Below are 16,896 nucleotides of genomic sequence, written 5' to 3'. Positions count from 1 at the left end.
CGAATAAATAAATAAATAAATCTTTTTAAAAAAAAAAAAAAAGGAACTGAGAGAATGAGTGAACCGGATGATAGAGAATTTGTGGGGGAATGGTAAACAGCGAAAAATACAAGGCTGAGGAGAAAATGAGTGAATGTTAACCAATATTTATTGAACATGTACTGTGTGCAAGGCGGCGTTGGGCCCACTGCTGGATACGTAATGATCTCTCTTCTATGAAAGACAACTAAACAGGCAGGTAAAACTGACAGTAAATAGAAGCATAAACTATTTAACAGCACAAAGGGAAGAGTAATGTTATTTAATTTTATTCAGAGAAGATCTGGAGAAGAGTTACAAGATTTGGCAGTTTTCAAGAAAGCAGTTTTGGACTCGTCCCCCCCACGCCCACCCCATGCACACAGACACACAACCAAAATCACAGAGGACTTCAAGAAAACTAGAACATTTCCAGTGTTCGGGGTTAGGGCTAGGCTGTAGAGGAGTAACGGGAGCCGGATGCTGAGGCCATCAACAAGGTAGCAAATGGTAAGCTGGCACTTACAGCACAGAGGGAACATTCCCAGAAAGGAAGGAGGACAGAAGGAGAGGTGCTCAGGGTGTCTGGCATGGAGTGAAAATGATTCAAGCTCAGATGGACAGGGCAGAACTCTGTGATGCCAAGGGATGGTTTGAGGGTGCCAAACCTGGCAGGGCTGGGGACACATGATGAAGCATGTCCATCTGTGGGAACTCTTGGGAGAAGATCAGAAATAAACAAAGAGATACAAAGCTGAGAGAAACTCAAGGAAATAATTCGCCTTTTCTGTAAGTTTGCCCAGCAGCAGCCAGGCTACCAATAAGAAAACTTAATTTTCAGGCAGCACCATATGAAATAATGATTTTGATTTTACTAGTTCACGTAATCCAAGTAGATACTTCAGTTATATGTAAAAATCCAAACAGCAATATTTTTCTGAAGAATTACACATATTCAACACACAGTTCTGACAACATTAAATATATATGAGCTAATTTAATCCTCTCAACAATACTATAAAGTAGGCACCATATTTATCTCCATCATTGAGATGAAGAAACTGATGCAATCTGTTCAGCATTAAATATCTAGTATGCATCAGAACCACAACGACCAGCTCCAGAGATAAGCCTGCTAGAACCAGTTCTACACTGCCTCTCCAAGTAGACTATGGCTCTCTGAAACTTAAGAGTAATAATTAAATGCTAAATATGTTTGTTGAATTTAGGTATTCACTGAGTTTGAGCATGAGTCAGACGGTGACTCAGCAGCTAGGTGCTGAGGTGCCATATTTGAGACAAAGAACTGGAACATTCCAAAAGTTAAGTTTACGTCAAAGAATACTTTTAAATTGGAAGAAAATCCTACTCTGGTACACCGTTTTCAACTTATCAAAAACACTAAGTAGGTTCTGTTTTCTGTATTTTTTAAGGTGGAAATCTTATTCTAGTTATCATACTTGAGACTATCAGTCCTATAGGAAAAGGGCAAGATAGTCTAGGTACAACCTTTGCTGTAAGAACGACGTAGTAGAAAGTGAAATTCTAGAAGAAATGAGGAAGCACAGATCTGTGTTATTCTACTTTAACCTTTGAAATATTTGATATGTATATTGGTCGAACTTCCCATTGCTCTCTGCCTAGTGTCAAGAGTTTCAAAACTGATTACCAATAATCAAATTACGAATTTTTGAGAAGACCCTAAAATATAATTACCTATGTTTTTTTTTCCGTTCAGGGAAAAAAGTCACCAAAATTGTGACACTGAATCGCTCTCTTTTCAGTATTCCCATAGTGTAACATAAAACTCTTCTTTGTAACTGTTGTTACAATATGCAGCAAATGCAGAACTCTTCTTATTAAAATCATAATGAAGCAATTGTGTCTTCCTTTTGGGACGCCATAAGATGCTCAAACTAATAAGTTTATTTCCAAATGAGCCACCAAAATGAGTAAAGCTATGCAATTCCACCTTTTCACTGTGATATTTATGAGTCTTTCTCATTATGAAGACTCTCTCCCCTCCCACTCAACATGGACATCTAGACAAAATCGAAAAATTCTGAGCTTACAGAGCAAGTGGAAATTTCCCCACAAGAAACATAAGCCCATAAATCAGGGCAGCAATGGGAGCTCCTGCTATTTTAATGCATTTATAGTAATAACATCTTCCAAATGTAATTTTAAAATGCAATTTTCAGCTCCTTAAATTAGTTAGTGTACAGCATGGTTTCTGACGGCACCTATGGATTATTCTCAAATGATCCTAACAGTGACAGCTCTTTCCACAAATGAGATCATCTGTAAGAAAAACATACAACCGACTCACACTCAGGATATATTTTCACTGACCACGACCACCAAATTAAAGGAAAAGAAGAAAAGGTGACATACCTAGAAATTAAAACCGCCTGTGAGGCTCAGTCCCATGATGCTAGAAATAAGACACTGTGTTGGCAAAATATGCTTCTTGTTTTCCAGATGAAAATCAACTTTGCAGTTTCAAACAACTCTGTACAACTAGTTCCTTTGTTACATAAACTGTGAGCACCTTGGTCCCTGAAAGAGTTAAGAGTTAATTCACTACATGGGTGAGCAACTCTGCCTTACTTAAAGAGCTCTAAATTATCTATGCTAAGGCAAATGGAGTCAGAGTGTGGGTAATAATTCAAAATGGTAAACAGCAACATGCATTTCTTCAAGCTTTGAGGAGCTTTGCATGATTTATTATGCTTGCTGAACCTACCTTCCTAATGACATTGTGCTAAGATGGATGTTAGAAAGAATAAGGAATACCTGAGCATAATGGAAGGGACAGTGTAGAAAGGCATAGCTGGAATGATTCTAAGTGTTACAGAAAAGCTGTTCCAGGATCCAGAGTTTCTGGTAAGTACCCCCATAACATAGATAATGAGTCAGTGAGTAATTAGAGTTAACAGACATCGGATATTTGACCTATCTCTAGCAATTCATCCTTAGAAGATGGACCCTGATTATATTTCCTAAATAATCCATTGTTCACACGATAAAATGCTACCAGAAAGTGAAATAATACATTAACCCTGAATTGCTACCATAAAAAGTTTTTATAATTATGATAAGGCTAAATCTGTTTTATAGAAAAGCACAGGGGTGCCTGGGTGGCTCAGTCATGTAAGCATCTGCCTTTGGCTCAAGTCATGATCCCAGGGTCATGGGATCAAGTCCTGCATCCGGCTCCCTGGAGCCTGCTTCTCCCTCTGCCTCTGCCTCTCATGAATAAATAAAATCTTTAAGGAAAAAAAAAAAAGAAAAAAGAAAATCACATAACCATTAAAAGAGAGGTTCTTGTATTGAGATAAATGGATTGACTACTAATGATCATGTAGCCACTTACATTCTCACAAAGTACCTAATTTTAACCAAAAGTCAATAAGAATTTTGATATACAAATACTGAATCAATATGCTGTTAACCTGAAACGAATATAATGTTATATCCTGATGACACATTAATAAAACTTTTCGTTTAATTTTCAAAAAAAAAGAATTTTGAATCCGTTTTAATAATCTCCTTTAAGTATCATATTAAAAAGAACATAGTGGCTTGATCTGTTCAAATGACGCTCAGAAACAACTGGCTGCTTTTCACAGGAGTTGAAAGAGAAGATGGATGAACTCCTGCCCTTGATCCCCGTGCTGGAACAGTACAAAACAGATGCCAAGTTAATCACCCAGTTCAAGGAGGAAATCCGGAATCTGTCTGCCGTCCTCACTGGGATTCAAGAGGAAATTGGTGCCTATGACTACGAGGAACTGCATCAAAGGGTGCTTAGCCTGGAAACCAGGCTTCGTGACTGCATGAAAAAACTGAGTAAGTAGAACAATTTCATTTGTTTAAGTTGTGTTTTTACGTGGTTTCAATGAAAACTGCGTTCTTACGTTTTGCAGATAGTGATAAATACCTAATTACAGAGAAACCAATGCCTGCTTTCTAAGTCTAAGTATTCCTCAACGCCTTAAGCAATGCCTGTGTAATCAGGGTTATTTGATTAACAGTTGCCTAATTTTCAGAGCACCCTGTTACCCTTTGGTGGCTTGAAATAATACAGACGATTCTATTGGCTACACCAATGGCAATAGGTTACTACAGACGGATAATATGTGATGGTTAATCATTACTTGGCTAGAAGGGAGGAGAGGCATTTTTAGTAGTGGAGCAAGTTAGAAGCTGGGAAAAAGGTAGTTTGGGACCAAATATGAAACAGCAGTGATTAAATCAAACAAAAACAATTCCTCTACTATAGAGAATTGCCATCAGCTAGCTGTTCTGATCTACTCAAGAAATAAAAAGGAGGCACCTACTCAAATATATATTCACTACTCTGCAAGGGGTCAAGCATATGACATGGGATACGGACTCTAGTTCTTGACTCCTAAAATGTGTGGTTCAACCTGCTCTAAGTCTACAAACTCTTCCACTTCATCCATGAGCTAATTATTCAACTGAACTCATCATGGCACTAGTTTGTAATTTAATACAAAATAAATATATGGTCACAAATTGAATAAGGAGGGGTTGTTAGTCCATTTAGGAATAGTATTTTAGTTGTTGACATGAAGTGGTATGCCAGGAGGTCAAGTCAATAACCACAGAAAAGTGTTCCCTCAACAGAAAGAAAAACTTTTCTGGAATGGAAAATAAACTAAAAAGAGAAATGAAGAATTTGGAAAAGATAATTTCTCGTAAAGACAACTTCAGAAAATAAATGTAAACACTTAAAATTTGAATGGCTGATGAATTCTTTAAAGACTATTTTACAAATGCAATCCAAATGAAAAAAAGAGAGTGAATATACAACACGTTACGTTTAGTACAGTGGGGAATCACCACATCAGAGGCCCCACTGCAGTCAACCCAGGATTTCCAAGAGATTCTGACAAAATTACTCAGAAGGCAATTAACCCTAAAGCCTAACACTAAAGCAAAACACTTGTACGGACATCCTCAGTTCCTTATCCCTCACCAGTCAAGGCCCACACTTTTCCCCTGTAACTCTTCTCTTAACACTCATGACTCCAGTAGATTCCGTGACTCCAATTCTGCACCTTTCATCCATTGTCCACATTATGGCCAAAGGGATTTTTTTGAAGCATAAATCTGAAATTAGTTTGCACTGCTGAAAATCCTAGGATATAGTCCACAGCTTATATGTGGCCCACCCTACTTCTCCCATCTTAGGTCCTGCCGCTCCTCCCCTCACAAGCTCCATCCCAGTCATGTGTGTTCTACACTTTCTTATCACAGGGCAGTGTTGAGATGCTTGTCCCTTCTGAAACACTCTTTCCCATTTACCTTTCTATGTCAACACATGTTCACTTGCCACATGAAACAAACTCCCATTCATTTCTCACGTCTCAGTTTAAATGTCATGTCTTGCCAGAATCCTTCATTGTTTTCCCTGCGTATACTACGTGTCCCAGCTAGGTGCTCCCAAATCCTGATATTTCACCAATGATTGGACTTTTCATGTTTCATTATCATTGTATGTGTAATTGGAGAGCTATCTTCTAGATTTTTATTCCATCAGAACAAGAGCAATGTCTATGATACTCCCTTTAAACCTTGTATTCCCCCAATGCCTGGAAAACTGCCTGACAAAGAAAAGTTAGTAAATATTTGCCAAATAAATTAATTCTAGAAGGAACCATAGAGTAACAATTTCTAACTTTTAACAAAGTAAATAATAGCTATTTCAAGTCGTATTTAAAAAAAAAAAAAAGCTCTCTTAGCCATTTGAGTCAGGTGGCACAGGATTGACCAAGATGAAGCAAAGGAGGTATTATTTATCTGATATAGCACTGAAATACCTCCTTATATGCTGTTCTTTTTTATAATTAATGTTACGGAGTTTATTGCTATAATAGGTAAATATTACTGACATAAGTGAATTCTGTTATATTTTATTTTTTAAATCAAGAAATACCTTTAGTTTCATGCACATATTAAGTATATAGGTTGCCAGATGATGTCTCCACCAAATCAGATGAGAAGAAAATCTCAGTCCAAGAACTGAGTGGCCTCACTATCTAAGTTACTTTGGGGGTTACAAAGAAATATCCAGATGCATTTTTATTAGTTCATACAATATCTGATTACAGATTTTCTGTAAATGACAGTGCTTAGGATTGGTCTGTGTAGGACTTTGACTTACTTTGGAAAAGTCTGTCTGTTACAGATAAATCACTCCGGATTCTGAGAATCAATTCATCTGGTCATTCCTAGCAGCTCGCAATAACCCCAAGCTACAGGCTTTGCACACTGAGACCAGATATCTGCTGAGTACACATGCACTCGACTAAAGGAAGGACAGGCAATAGAATAGTTCTAGCTAGTAAACACCTGGAATCTTAAAGTGTGCCAGTCAGGTTTTTGAGGGACTGGCATGGAAAATTCTTGGAATTTGCTTAATTTTAGAAATGAATTTCACTTCTAACACATATTCTCTCTGAGTTGACTCAGCTAGAAATAATGTTGCAGTTAGGAAATTAAACCTACGCTCCTTTCAGTTCTTACACAATCCAGTGTTTTTTTGTGGGTTTTTTTTCTTGTTGTTGTTGTTTTTCAGTCCACATATAACTCTCCCACACACAGCCTCCTTCAATATTGAAAATGATATTTGGGACAAAGGAGATTAATTTAAGTGTCACAAATTCATCCTATTCCTTCTTATTGAACCATGGATAATGTTTCCATGGTGTCCTTAGGCCTTAAGACTGTGATCCATAATATATATATTTTTTAACATCAAAGGCTCTTTTTTTATTAATTTGCCCTCATGGACAACAAAGTTTGAAAGAATGTAACTGTCAAATTAATGGCATTAACTACTTAATATTTAATTTTATCTTAACTAATCAAAAACAAAACCTAGCTACCAATGCAAATATCTAATAGCAATAAAATAGTGTTCAACTTTCTTATTTAATGAGATGGTTGCTATCTGAGTTAGCTGATATGACCTTATAAGACATTAGAAATAATTCTCACATATTATAAACTCTTTCCTAGATTATTAGTAGCCCTGAGATCCCTATTTACTTAGAAGAGAGGCCAGTGCCACAATGACTCTAACTCATTTATGTGCTTTGTCCCAAGAACTGGGTACTTTTCTCCATCACAGCAGATCTACAGAACAATCAGAACAACTTACGGAGAGTCTCCGAAGCAGAGAAAATATTTATCACCGGATCACAACCATTAATTACAATGTAAAGAACATGTCCAGGTAGAGAGACAGCCCTAATGCCATGAAGTATGAAGTTACATGGTCCTTGAAAAACTAAATAATGGAATCTTTACATTGTCCTTTTAAAAATTACTCCAGTGTGAAAGGAAGTATCTGAAACATATATTTGCAGAAGAAAACACAAACACATGATTGGGAGTGGTGCTTTAAGTTAATAGTTTAATACTACTTTGTGCTTATACTTCCTGGGACTTTATTAAATAAAGATTGGATGAAATTATCTCTGAGAACCCTTTTAACTCCATGCCTACTATGAACTCATAAGTAAATGCCCAATTACCAAATATCAGAACACACGGACTCAGAAAACGGATGTTAGGGGCGCCTGGGTGGCACAGCGGTTAAGCGTCTGCCTTCGGCTCAGGGCGTGATCCCGGCGTTGTGGGATCGAGCCCCACATCAGGCTCTTTCACTGTGAGCCTGCTTCTTCCTCTCCCACTCCCCCTGCTTGTGTTCCCTCTCTCGCTGGCTGTCTCTATCTCTGTCAAATAAATAAATAAAATCTTTAAAAAAAAAATAAAAAAGAAAATGGATGTTAGTCAACATCAGGATCATTAACAGGAGATGTAGAGAAAAAAACATCAGCGGTTCAATGTTCCCAAACATCTAAAATCCAATTGCTCTTCTGTTTGGATCTATAGTGGGCCATTGGATAATCATGGTATCCTCAATATAGTAACAGGAGCAAGAAGGCCCATCCATCAATGGCATTTTCACTCTTCACAAAAGCCTCTCAACACACACAACCAATTAGCAGAGGGCAGAAATGGATTGGGGCAAGAGAATAAAATTGCAACAATGATGAATGCATTTCCATTCACCTTTTCAGTGAATTTGCTTTTAGGGGAAATGTCACACTATACATCACATAAATTTTAAGATACTAAAAAACAAACTAGCCTCATTGCCTGCAAGGTCGAAGTCACTCCCGAATAGTAAATAAGGCGCTAAAGGAATCACAAGTCATTGAGAGCATTAGGGTACCATTCAGCTTATTTCTACTAGAGAATTAAAGTTTTGGAGAAAATAGAAATTATGGGGAAAAAAAAAGCTTCAACAGTAATGCACCCTAGTGGGCCTGAATGAGGTACAGTAATGCTCTTTTCTGTTTAATTTTTTCCTGTGAGAGACAGAATAAAGTCCTGTGTGCTTAATTAAATATCCCATTCCTAGACATGCAAAATATAATTATATGCATGTGAGAATTTGCTGAAAAAAGCACAGTTAAAGCTCTCACACACACCCCGAGAGCATCAATAGATGTTTAATGTAGATTATAATCAGGCTTTCCAGTCCTCTGACCCCCACTCCCTCAGGTCAGTTCTATTTTAGGGCAATGCTGTGGTGCCATCTAGTGAGCCACAGGATGCGTCTTGCCATTAACACACTTTTGAGACTCCAAGTCCAACAGAAGTAGCAGTAATGCTCAAACTTTAGGTTGAGGCACCTGGGGGGCTCAGTTGGTTAAGCGTCTGCCTTCGGCTCAGGTCATGATCTCAGGATCCTGGAACTGATCCCTGCATTGGGTTCCCTGCTCAGTGGAGAGCCTACTTCTCTCTCTCCCCCTGCTGTGCTCTCTCTCTGTCAAATACACAAATAACATCTTTAAAAAAAAGAAAATTTTTTAAAAAACACAAAACTTTAGGTCACAAGTATGAAATTTGGGTTACTGACATGTTTATGCCAAATGAGATTTTAAAAGGGAAACCAAATTGTCTATGGGGTAATAGTCTTATTTGCTCATTCAACAAATACTTAGCGGCTCTCCAGTACCTGCCGGCTCTCTGCTAGGTACTGGGTGATACCAAGATAAATAGCACAATGTCTCCCTCTTCTGTTAAGAAGTTTGCATTTTAGTGGAGACAATGAGCCCAAAAGTAGTTCACTACAGCAATACTGACAGCCTACTGCTTGGCAAGCACTATGCCAGCTGTTTTACACGTTGTTAGTTCTAACCACTGCAAGAACTCTGGATTAGGCAATATTATTGGCAATTTATGCTCAGAGAGTTTAAATTAATTTACCAAAGGTACATGTTGGAGGCAGCATCTTTAAACCCAAGTTCCTTCTGAATTCAAAGGCAGATTTCGTCCCCAGATTTTTCTTTTTTGCTATAGAAAGAAAGGGGCTAGAGGATCATTTTTATCCTTCCCTAAACCCCACTCACATCATTCCTCTCTCCAACCAATCTCTTAAAACCACCTCTTTCCTGCTTCCTCGTTTCCACCACCCTAACGCAGACTGTCATTCGTCATCTCTCCTTTCAGTTACTGCAGTGGCCTCCTACCCACTTCCCTTTACCTGAAGCCAGTCCCTCTCCACCACATGAGCTGTTTACAGAAGTCTTTTCCAACTGCAAATCTAATCATATTATACTTATGTTTAAATGATTTTCTTTTAAAATTAAATCCAAATAGCTTTCCATGGTCTGTCTTGATGACGTGGATTCTGCCTAAATCTCCAGCCCTTTCGTCACAAGTTCTCATCATGTACTCACTATAAGTTTTAGCCATTCTGATCTTTCAGTTCCTCAGTCATGCATGCTTTCTTGCCTGGACATTGTCTTCTACCCTGTCATGGAACATTCTTCCACCTTACCTATCCAAATGCTAATGATCTTGCATTTTATACACCAGACACCAACTTTCTTATGGAGCCTTCTCTGATTGCCCCTGTATGTGGTTGGACTAGCCCGCCACAGTCTCCCAGAGTCCCCCATCCCACTCCCCATGATACCTGGCACACTTTTCAGAAAATGTCCATTTGCTTTTTTTTTTTTTTTTTTTTGATTTTTTAAATCTTTACGCCCTTAAAGACAAGTTGTCCCTCCTTTGAGAGGTCAGGGGCCATCTGTCTGATCCTAGCTGAATTCTTGTAGACTATCATAAAACACCAGAAACATAATAGATAAAAATTAGCGTCTACAAAGGGTTTGAGAGCAAATTTTTTTTAAAATTTTATTTATGTATTAGAGAGAGAGAGAGCACAAGCAGGGGGAGCAGCAGGCAGAGGCAGAGGGAGAAGCAGGCTCCCCTTGGAGCAGGGAGCCTGATGTGGGGCTTGATCCCAGGACCCTGGGACCATGACCTGAGCCAAAGGCATATGCTTAACTGAGTCACCCAGGTGCCCCCTAGAGAGCAGATATATTTTTTTTAAGATTTATTTTATTTATTGGTGGGGGGAGGGGGCGGAAGGAGAGGGAGAGAGAGTCTTAAGCTGACTCTGCACTGAGTATGGAGCTTGACGCAGGGCTCGATCTCATGACCCTGAGATCATGACCTGAGGCAAAAACAAGAGTCGGTCGCTTAACTGACTGTGCCACCCAGATGCCCTGAGAGCAAATATTTTTAAAATAAAAAGCTTTATGTTGCATTCAAGAAATAAACCAGTATATGTCAAATATAAAACATCTGTATCTTTTACAAAATCAAAACTCTTTTGGGAAAAAAAAAGACAACAAAAGCACAGCCTTCTTTAACCTTCGTTTCTGTTGCCATCTGTCCTTTTTTCAATGGCAGTGGAACGGTTCGTTACAAAACACATGATATTTGGTTCTACCTAGCACTTAAAACAAGAGACACTGAAAATCTTAGTGAAAACAGGAATTAATAGAAAAGCCAAACTGTGTGCCTGGGGTGAGTGGAGTGAGATTTAAGTTGGAAATTCAGTAAGGGAAATTTACAAGAATATCCCCACAAATTAAATTGAGAAGATCTTCAAATGAGTTATTTAGCAAGGACAGTCCTACTTTCCCTAAAATTCTAGATTGTAATGCAAAATGCAGTTGCTCTGGTATCCAAGTAGTTGGTGATGACTCATTCTTCCAGAATCCTGGAACCCTCATTATTTTAGCACATTTTTGGGTAATTGGTATATTTTAGCATAAATGGGTTTATTATTTATCTTTCTTTTTATGTCCTACATTTTCCTAGATTACAACTAAATGATAAGACTTATAAGGATATAAAAATTGTACTTTCAGAAGCATGCATGAACTGCCAAATTATTTGGGATTTCATAATATAATTCTGTTCCATTCAAACTGGATGTTAAATAGCCTTCTCTAACTTAAACATATGCTCATAATATAAGCTCTATCCCAGAAAAAGTTGGAATAATTTTAAGAATAATTGCATAAATCAAATCAAGAGAAATAAAACAGTCACCTTCCTCAAATTCATTGTATTTTTGAATATACAGAACCATACACATGCAATACATTATAAAATGCAAATTACAATAACTTGATAAATTTAAAACTTAATTTTGGAAAAAGACAGCTATTTAGAAACATATTGTTCTTGACCTTATTTACCAGACACCCACCAAAAACTCATTCTAGTGTCCTATCCAATAATTATGTCCATCATTATCACCACCCTTCTGTCAGTAGTGTAAGTGGTAAGATTAAATACACAAATAAAATTTTAAGTAATATACATAGATTTTACTATATGTTACTAGAATTCACTATGTATGGTAGAGACAAACTTACTTTCAGTAGACTTAATAAACTTTAAAGATCAAATCATATCTACTTCTTGCTACATGAGTTCTCCAATGGCCTTAAGTAAAAAGAAATAACAGTCTGTCATAAAGATATTCACTACTCCATTTAATTTACTTATATGGGCATGGCCTTAGGATTTAAATCCAGAAGCTGTTAGTCCAGGATATTACAAGATACAATTATATATTGAAGAAATAAACAAAAGACAGATGATTTTTATGCTTCATTGATCCAAACAACAGATCTGCTGAATCCCAAGTGATATATTTTCCTGAGCTACTGATTGATAAATACGGATTGCAACTGATCATAGAACGTTTAATGTCTAAAAGTCATCAGAAAATAAGATGGTCACTTTCCTAAACTATCTATTCAGCATATTTTCTGAATATACACAATCATACATATGGCATATATTATAAAATATTAATATTTTCATGTGTCTAACTGTAGACAGAGGAGCATAGCAGGAGAAAATCAATGAAGCAAGACTCCTAACTTCCTTCTTTGCCATCCACTTTTGCAAGAACATTTGTCTTCCAGGCATTTGGGGAAATTTCCTTTCTGTCTGGCTTTGTCCTCACATAAAGTGAGAGTGAAGTAAGAAAGATAATGATTTATTTGAACAAAAACTAGTTTTGGGGAGCCAAGAAATAGAAATGACTTCTATTGTTTATTTTAATTTATTTTTACAATTTTTGCATTTCATCCGAATCTGAAAATACCTATGTTCATTTAACACTAATATCCATAAAATTATAACTAAAAAAGCAGCCAGCTGTTTATAAATTCCCGCACCTTTAATTTTACCAGTTTCACTTATCACGATGAATTCTAGCTCAGAATCAAATAACTATTTAGAAGATAAACTTCAGCTGGGAAGAAATCAACATCGACAGGCCTGTTTTTTTGCTTCCCAAGAATAACAGTAGATGATGGTGATGATGCCCGTGTTAACCCCGTGTTTTACCACAACCACAAATACCACCTTCTTCCCAGCAACATACAAAAGGTTGTCGCTCCCCTATCCACTCAATGTTTCCTTAATGAGAATAAGAAAATAACAAGCTTCAGAACTTCTTTGAGATGAGGAAACTCCATCCCAGAGAGTAAGTGCATTATCCAATTTCATATGATGATTTAATGCTGCAGCTTCGATTAGGAACCAGACCCCTCAACACCCACCTCAGCACTCTAACCTGGATGAAATATACCACGTGAACATCTCCTTGGAAAATTTCTGGGAATTTGTGGGAATAAAAACAAAGACACCTTTCCCCATCCCCTCAAAAAAAACATAAAAAGATAACTAGAGTCATGGATACTCATAGTTCCTAAATGGATTACCATCTACTCGTGGGGTTCACTGATTTAATCATTCTCTTTTCCATCTCCCTGCTCTACTAGATTATTTCTAAAGGCAAACAAACTTTTCTTAATAACATCAGCACAATAATAAAAAGTTCCCATGACGTTTTATTTCTCTACCCTCATCTCCTTGCTTTTTCTCCTTTGAAAGAATCTTCTATAGCTGCTGCTTTAATTTACAGTCTTCAAAACCAACTGTGACCCAGCTTCTGTTCTTAACACTATCTTCATTTGATTCTTGTGGTCACCAGTGACTGCTTGCTGCTAGCTTCCATGATCATTTCTGTGAGCTTATTAGATATCTCAGTGGTATTCCCACAAGTCAGTACTTCACCCTTCTTAAAAGACTGGTTGTTTGTTGTTTTTTGTTTTTTGTTTTCTTAACACTGCACTATTTTTAGGTCCCATTTGTAGCTTCTTTTGAGCTCTTTCCTGGGTCACAATGCCCCACAGCTCTGTTCTAAATGCTTTTCTCTTTTCTGCATATGTCCTTCCTCTAAGGCAATATTTAGCCTCTGGCTTTCAGTATACTGTTAAAACTGTCTCAAAAGGGTGTCTGTGCTCCCTAGATTTTTATACTGTCTTCTTTACACCTCCACTGGCATGCATACCAGTCATGAACAACTTAAAATAATCTGTACTGAATTCTTGATTTTTTCTCCCAAACCCATTCCTTCTCCAGTCACTTCCTGCGAGTAAATGGCAATATACTCTTCCCAGATGAACAAGCCAAAATTTGGATGTTATCTTGGACTATTTTTTTAATTTAAGGTTTCCTTCAATTCCTCTTTTTACTTTCCATCTTAACATCTATTCTGAAGCCAGTCCTATCAACTTTATCCCAAAAAACATAACCCAAACCATCTACTATTTTCCATCCCCATCACCGCTTCCATCATATCTCACCTAGACCAATGTGACAATCTCTTAACTGGTCTTTCTGCTTATACTGTATTCCCTTTGTAATTAATTTCCACATGTTACCTAGAGTGATCTTTTTAAAATGTAGTGCTCACATTCTGTCACTCCCCTATCTTCTTAAAATTCTCTGATAGCTTTTCATCATACCTAAAATAAAATCCAAATACTCTGATTTCACATAGCTTCCTCTTCTGGACCACCTCTCTAACCTCTTCTACTTTCCAAGTATGATCTAGACACACTGACCTTTTTTTTTTCTCTCTTTTTTTAAATTTCTGTGTTCCTTAACTCACCAACATATCCAGATGTAAGACCTTTGCAAGAACAGTGAGAATAGCTAACATTTATTAAATTATACATATATTTCTTAATCTTCCCAATAACCCTGTGAAATAGATATTATTACTGCTGTTACCCATGAGACACTGGGAGGTTAAAAACTGTTCAAGATCCCCAGTAAGTAAGTGATAGAATCAGGACCCGAATCCAGACAGTCAGACCACCCCCCTCAGCTTTAAGAAGCTGCTGTCTAGCTGATCCTTCAGCTTGTGGTTCCATGGCTGACTTCTTGTCAATTAGATCTCAAATTAAATACTACCCTTTCTAAGAGGTCCTCCCTACTCACCTAATCTAAAGCAACGCCCCCCAAGTCACTATCAAATTATTCTATTTAAATATATGCATTAAAATTTTTCCTACTTGATACATTTCCTTGTTTGCTTATTTCTTTCTTTCATCCCCTTTCTTCAAAATGGAATCTTCACCAGAAAAAAAGTGTCATGTTTTGCATACATTGTAATTCTAGTACATAGAACAGTGCTTGATACTCATTAAATCTTAGCTTGATGAATTAACGAGTAATGAAATGAATAAATGAGTCAATGAATAAATGACTCATTTTAAGATGTTATTGTTTTAAAATTGTTGATACTTTGAGCTGTTACAATTTTTCACTTCGAGTGTGCTTTGTAGATTAATGCTATAAATTTTGATTTACTCAGAGAAGGTCACTGTGGGGTAGAAAGTTATGGTGGCTCAAGGTCAAATCCAGGGTGGTGCCAGGAAGACAAAGGCTGACATTGCACATTGTGAGTCACTGAGCAGATGGGAGATAGCTCATGGGTGACAGACATGGAAGAAAATGATGGAGAGAGGAATCACATAGAAGAATCAAAGAATGCAAAACACAAAATTCATAAATGTTCACAGGAACCTCTCTGGCCAGAAACTACATATAAAATATCTTTATCTGGAACTAGAACTCACATGGTTTCACTTGCATCTTTTTAAAAATTTTTTAGAGAGAGAGTGAGCAAGTACAAGTGGGGGGGGGAGGTGGAGAGACTCTCAAGCAGCCTCCATGTCCAGTGCGGAATTTGACACAGGGCTCAATCTGACAACCCTGAGATCATGACTTGAGCCTAAATCCAGAGTTGGACACTCAATGAACTGAGCCACCCAGGCGCACAGGCATATTTTAAAAATGGTTTACGTCTAACTTAAAAATCCATTCACAAACAAAAACATTCACTGAAATCTCATAGAGTTAAAGTTTGCAAAATTATATTGATTTACTAGATTATAGAGATAAGTTTCCTTCACACAGAGATAAGTTGTCCAAAGACAGCTACCATTAAGACCCATATGCAAGACCAAATCAGTGAGATCTAATAAGAAATACAATTGCTAAATATGTCCTTTCTTGACCCTCACATTCATTTTTTTCTTTTAAGATTTTATTTATTTATTTGAGAGAGAAGCAGGAGTGTGGGGGGGGGGTGGCAGAGGGAGAGGGAGAAGCAGACTCCCCGCTGAGCAGGAAGCCTGAGACCGGGCTGCTATATCCCAGAGCCCTGGGATGATGACCTGAGCTGAAGGCAGATGCTTAACCAACTGAGCCACCCAGGCACTCCCTCACATTCACTTTTTATAGAAAATTAAACATGGAAAACTAGTTGAACTTGCTTGTATCTTTCTACGTTTGACAATTTATATATGTTTTGTAGAACAAAGGTAAATGTGGTTTAAAATGAGATAAATTTCAAGTTATCTAAGTAGACTGTCTTAATGGAAGAGGTGTTTATCTATTTTAGTACTCAGGGCTGACTTTCTATAATTTTTATTTAATATCAATATAATTTTATTTAATATCAGTTTAATACATCCTTTTTCTCTCAGTATAGTTTGGTCTGAAATCACTTCTTCATTTAACTTTCCTTGTCAGTTGATTCAAAAAAGAAAAAGAAAAAGAAAGTAAGAAATGGAAAGTTATGAGAAGCTACACCACATGGACCTATTTTGTCTCCCTGTTCTCCTTATATTCCCAGCAGCTAACACAATATTGGCACATAAGTTGTCAGTAAATGGTTGTTAAATGAATAAATTAATGATTTTACATTTAAATATTAAGAACTGGTTTTACCCTCTAGAGTATTTCAGAGAAAATGTCCATTGCCACAAGAAGAAAGCAAAGTTATTTTTAGTTTAGGTGTCAGAAGCTTTTAAGTCCTGGTGTAAATTCTGTCTTAATTCCTGGTCTAAGTGATCCAAGCTCAGCAGTGTCTCTTTGCCATATGGATACAATGCTGGGTTATATCCAAACACCACAGAAGCCAAGACACCTCAAGCGACTGATGTGCTGTCAGTTTTGGGAAATGCTGATTATATGAAATTCATGGCACAATTCCTAGTCCCAAATATAGTTCTTGTACAGGTTTTAGCTAATCCATCCAACTTAATTCATATTAAAGTTATGGACATAAACTGAGTCCAGACACTCATTCACACCCAT

The 16,896-nt window shown here is 37.2% G+C and overlaps 1 protein-coding gene across 1 annotated transcript in view; it reads left to right on the top strand.

Moving 5' to 3' along the window:
• OLFM3 (olfactomedin 3) overlaps positions 1-16,896 on the top strand; it is a 48,084-nt gene that overhangs the window by 17,269 nt on the left and 13,919 nt on the right. The window contains exon 4 of the mRNA XM_045801651.2: positions 3,651-3,870. Within this exon, the coding sequence (XP_045657607.1) occupies positions 3,651-3,870 (220 nt within the window). The remainder of the gene's footprint in view (positions 1-3,650; positions 3,871-16,896) is intronic.

This window comes from Ursus americanus, chromosome 12, assembly GCF_024610735.1.
Source record: "Ursus americanus isolate L20-20 chromosome 12, mUrsAme1.1.p, whole genome shotgun sequence".
Lineage (NCBI taxonomy): Eukaryota > Metazoa > Chordata > Mammalia > Carnivora > Ursidae > Ursus > Ursus americanus.
Note: the sequence above shows the minus strand (reverse complement) of the source record. Positions and strands in the feature narration are given on the sequence as shown.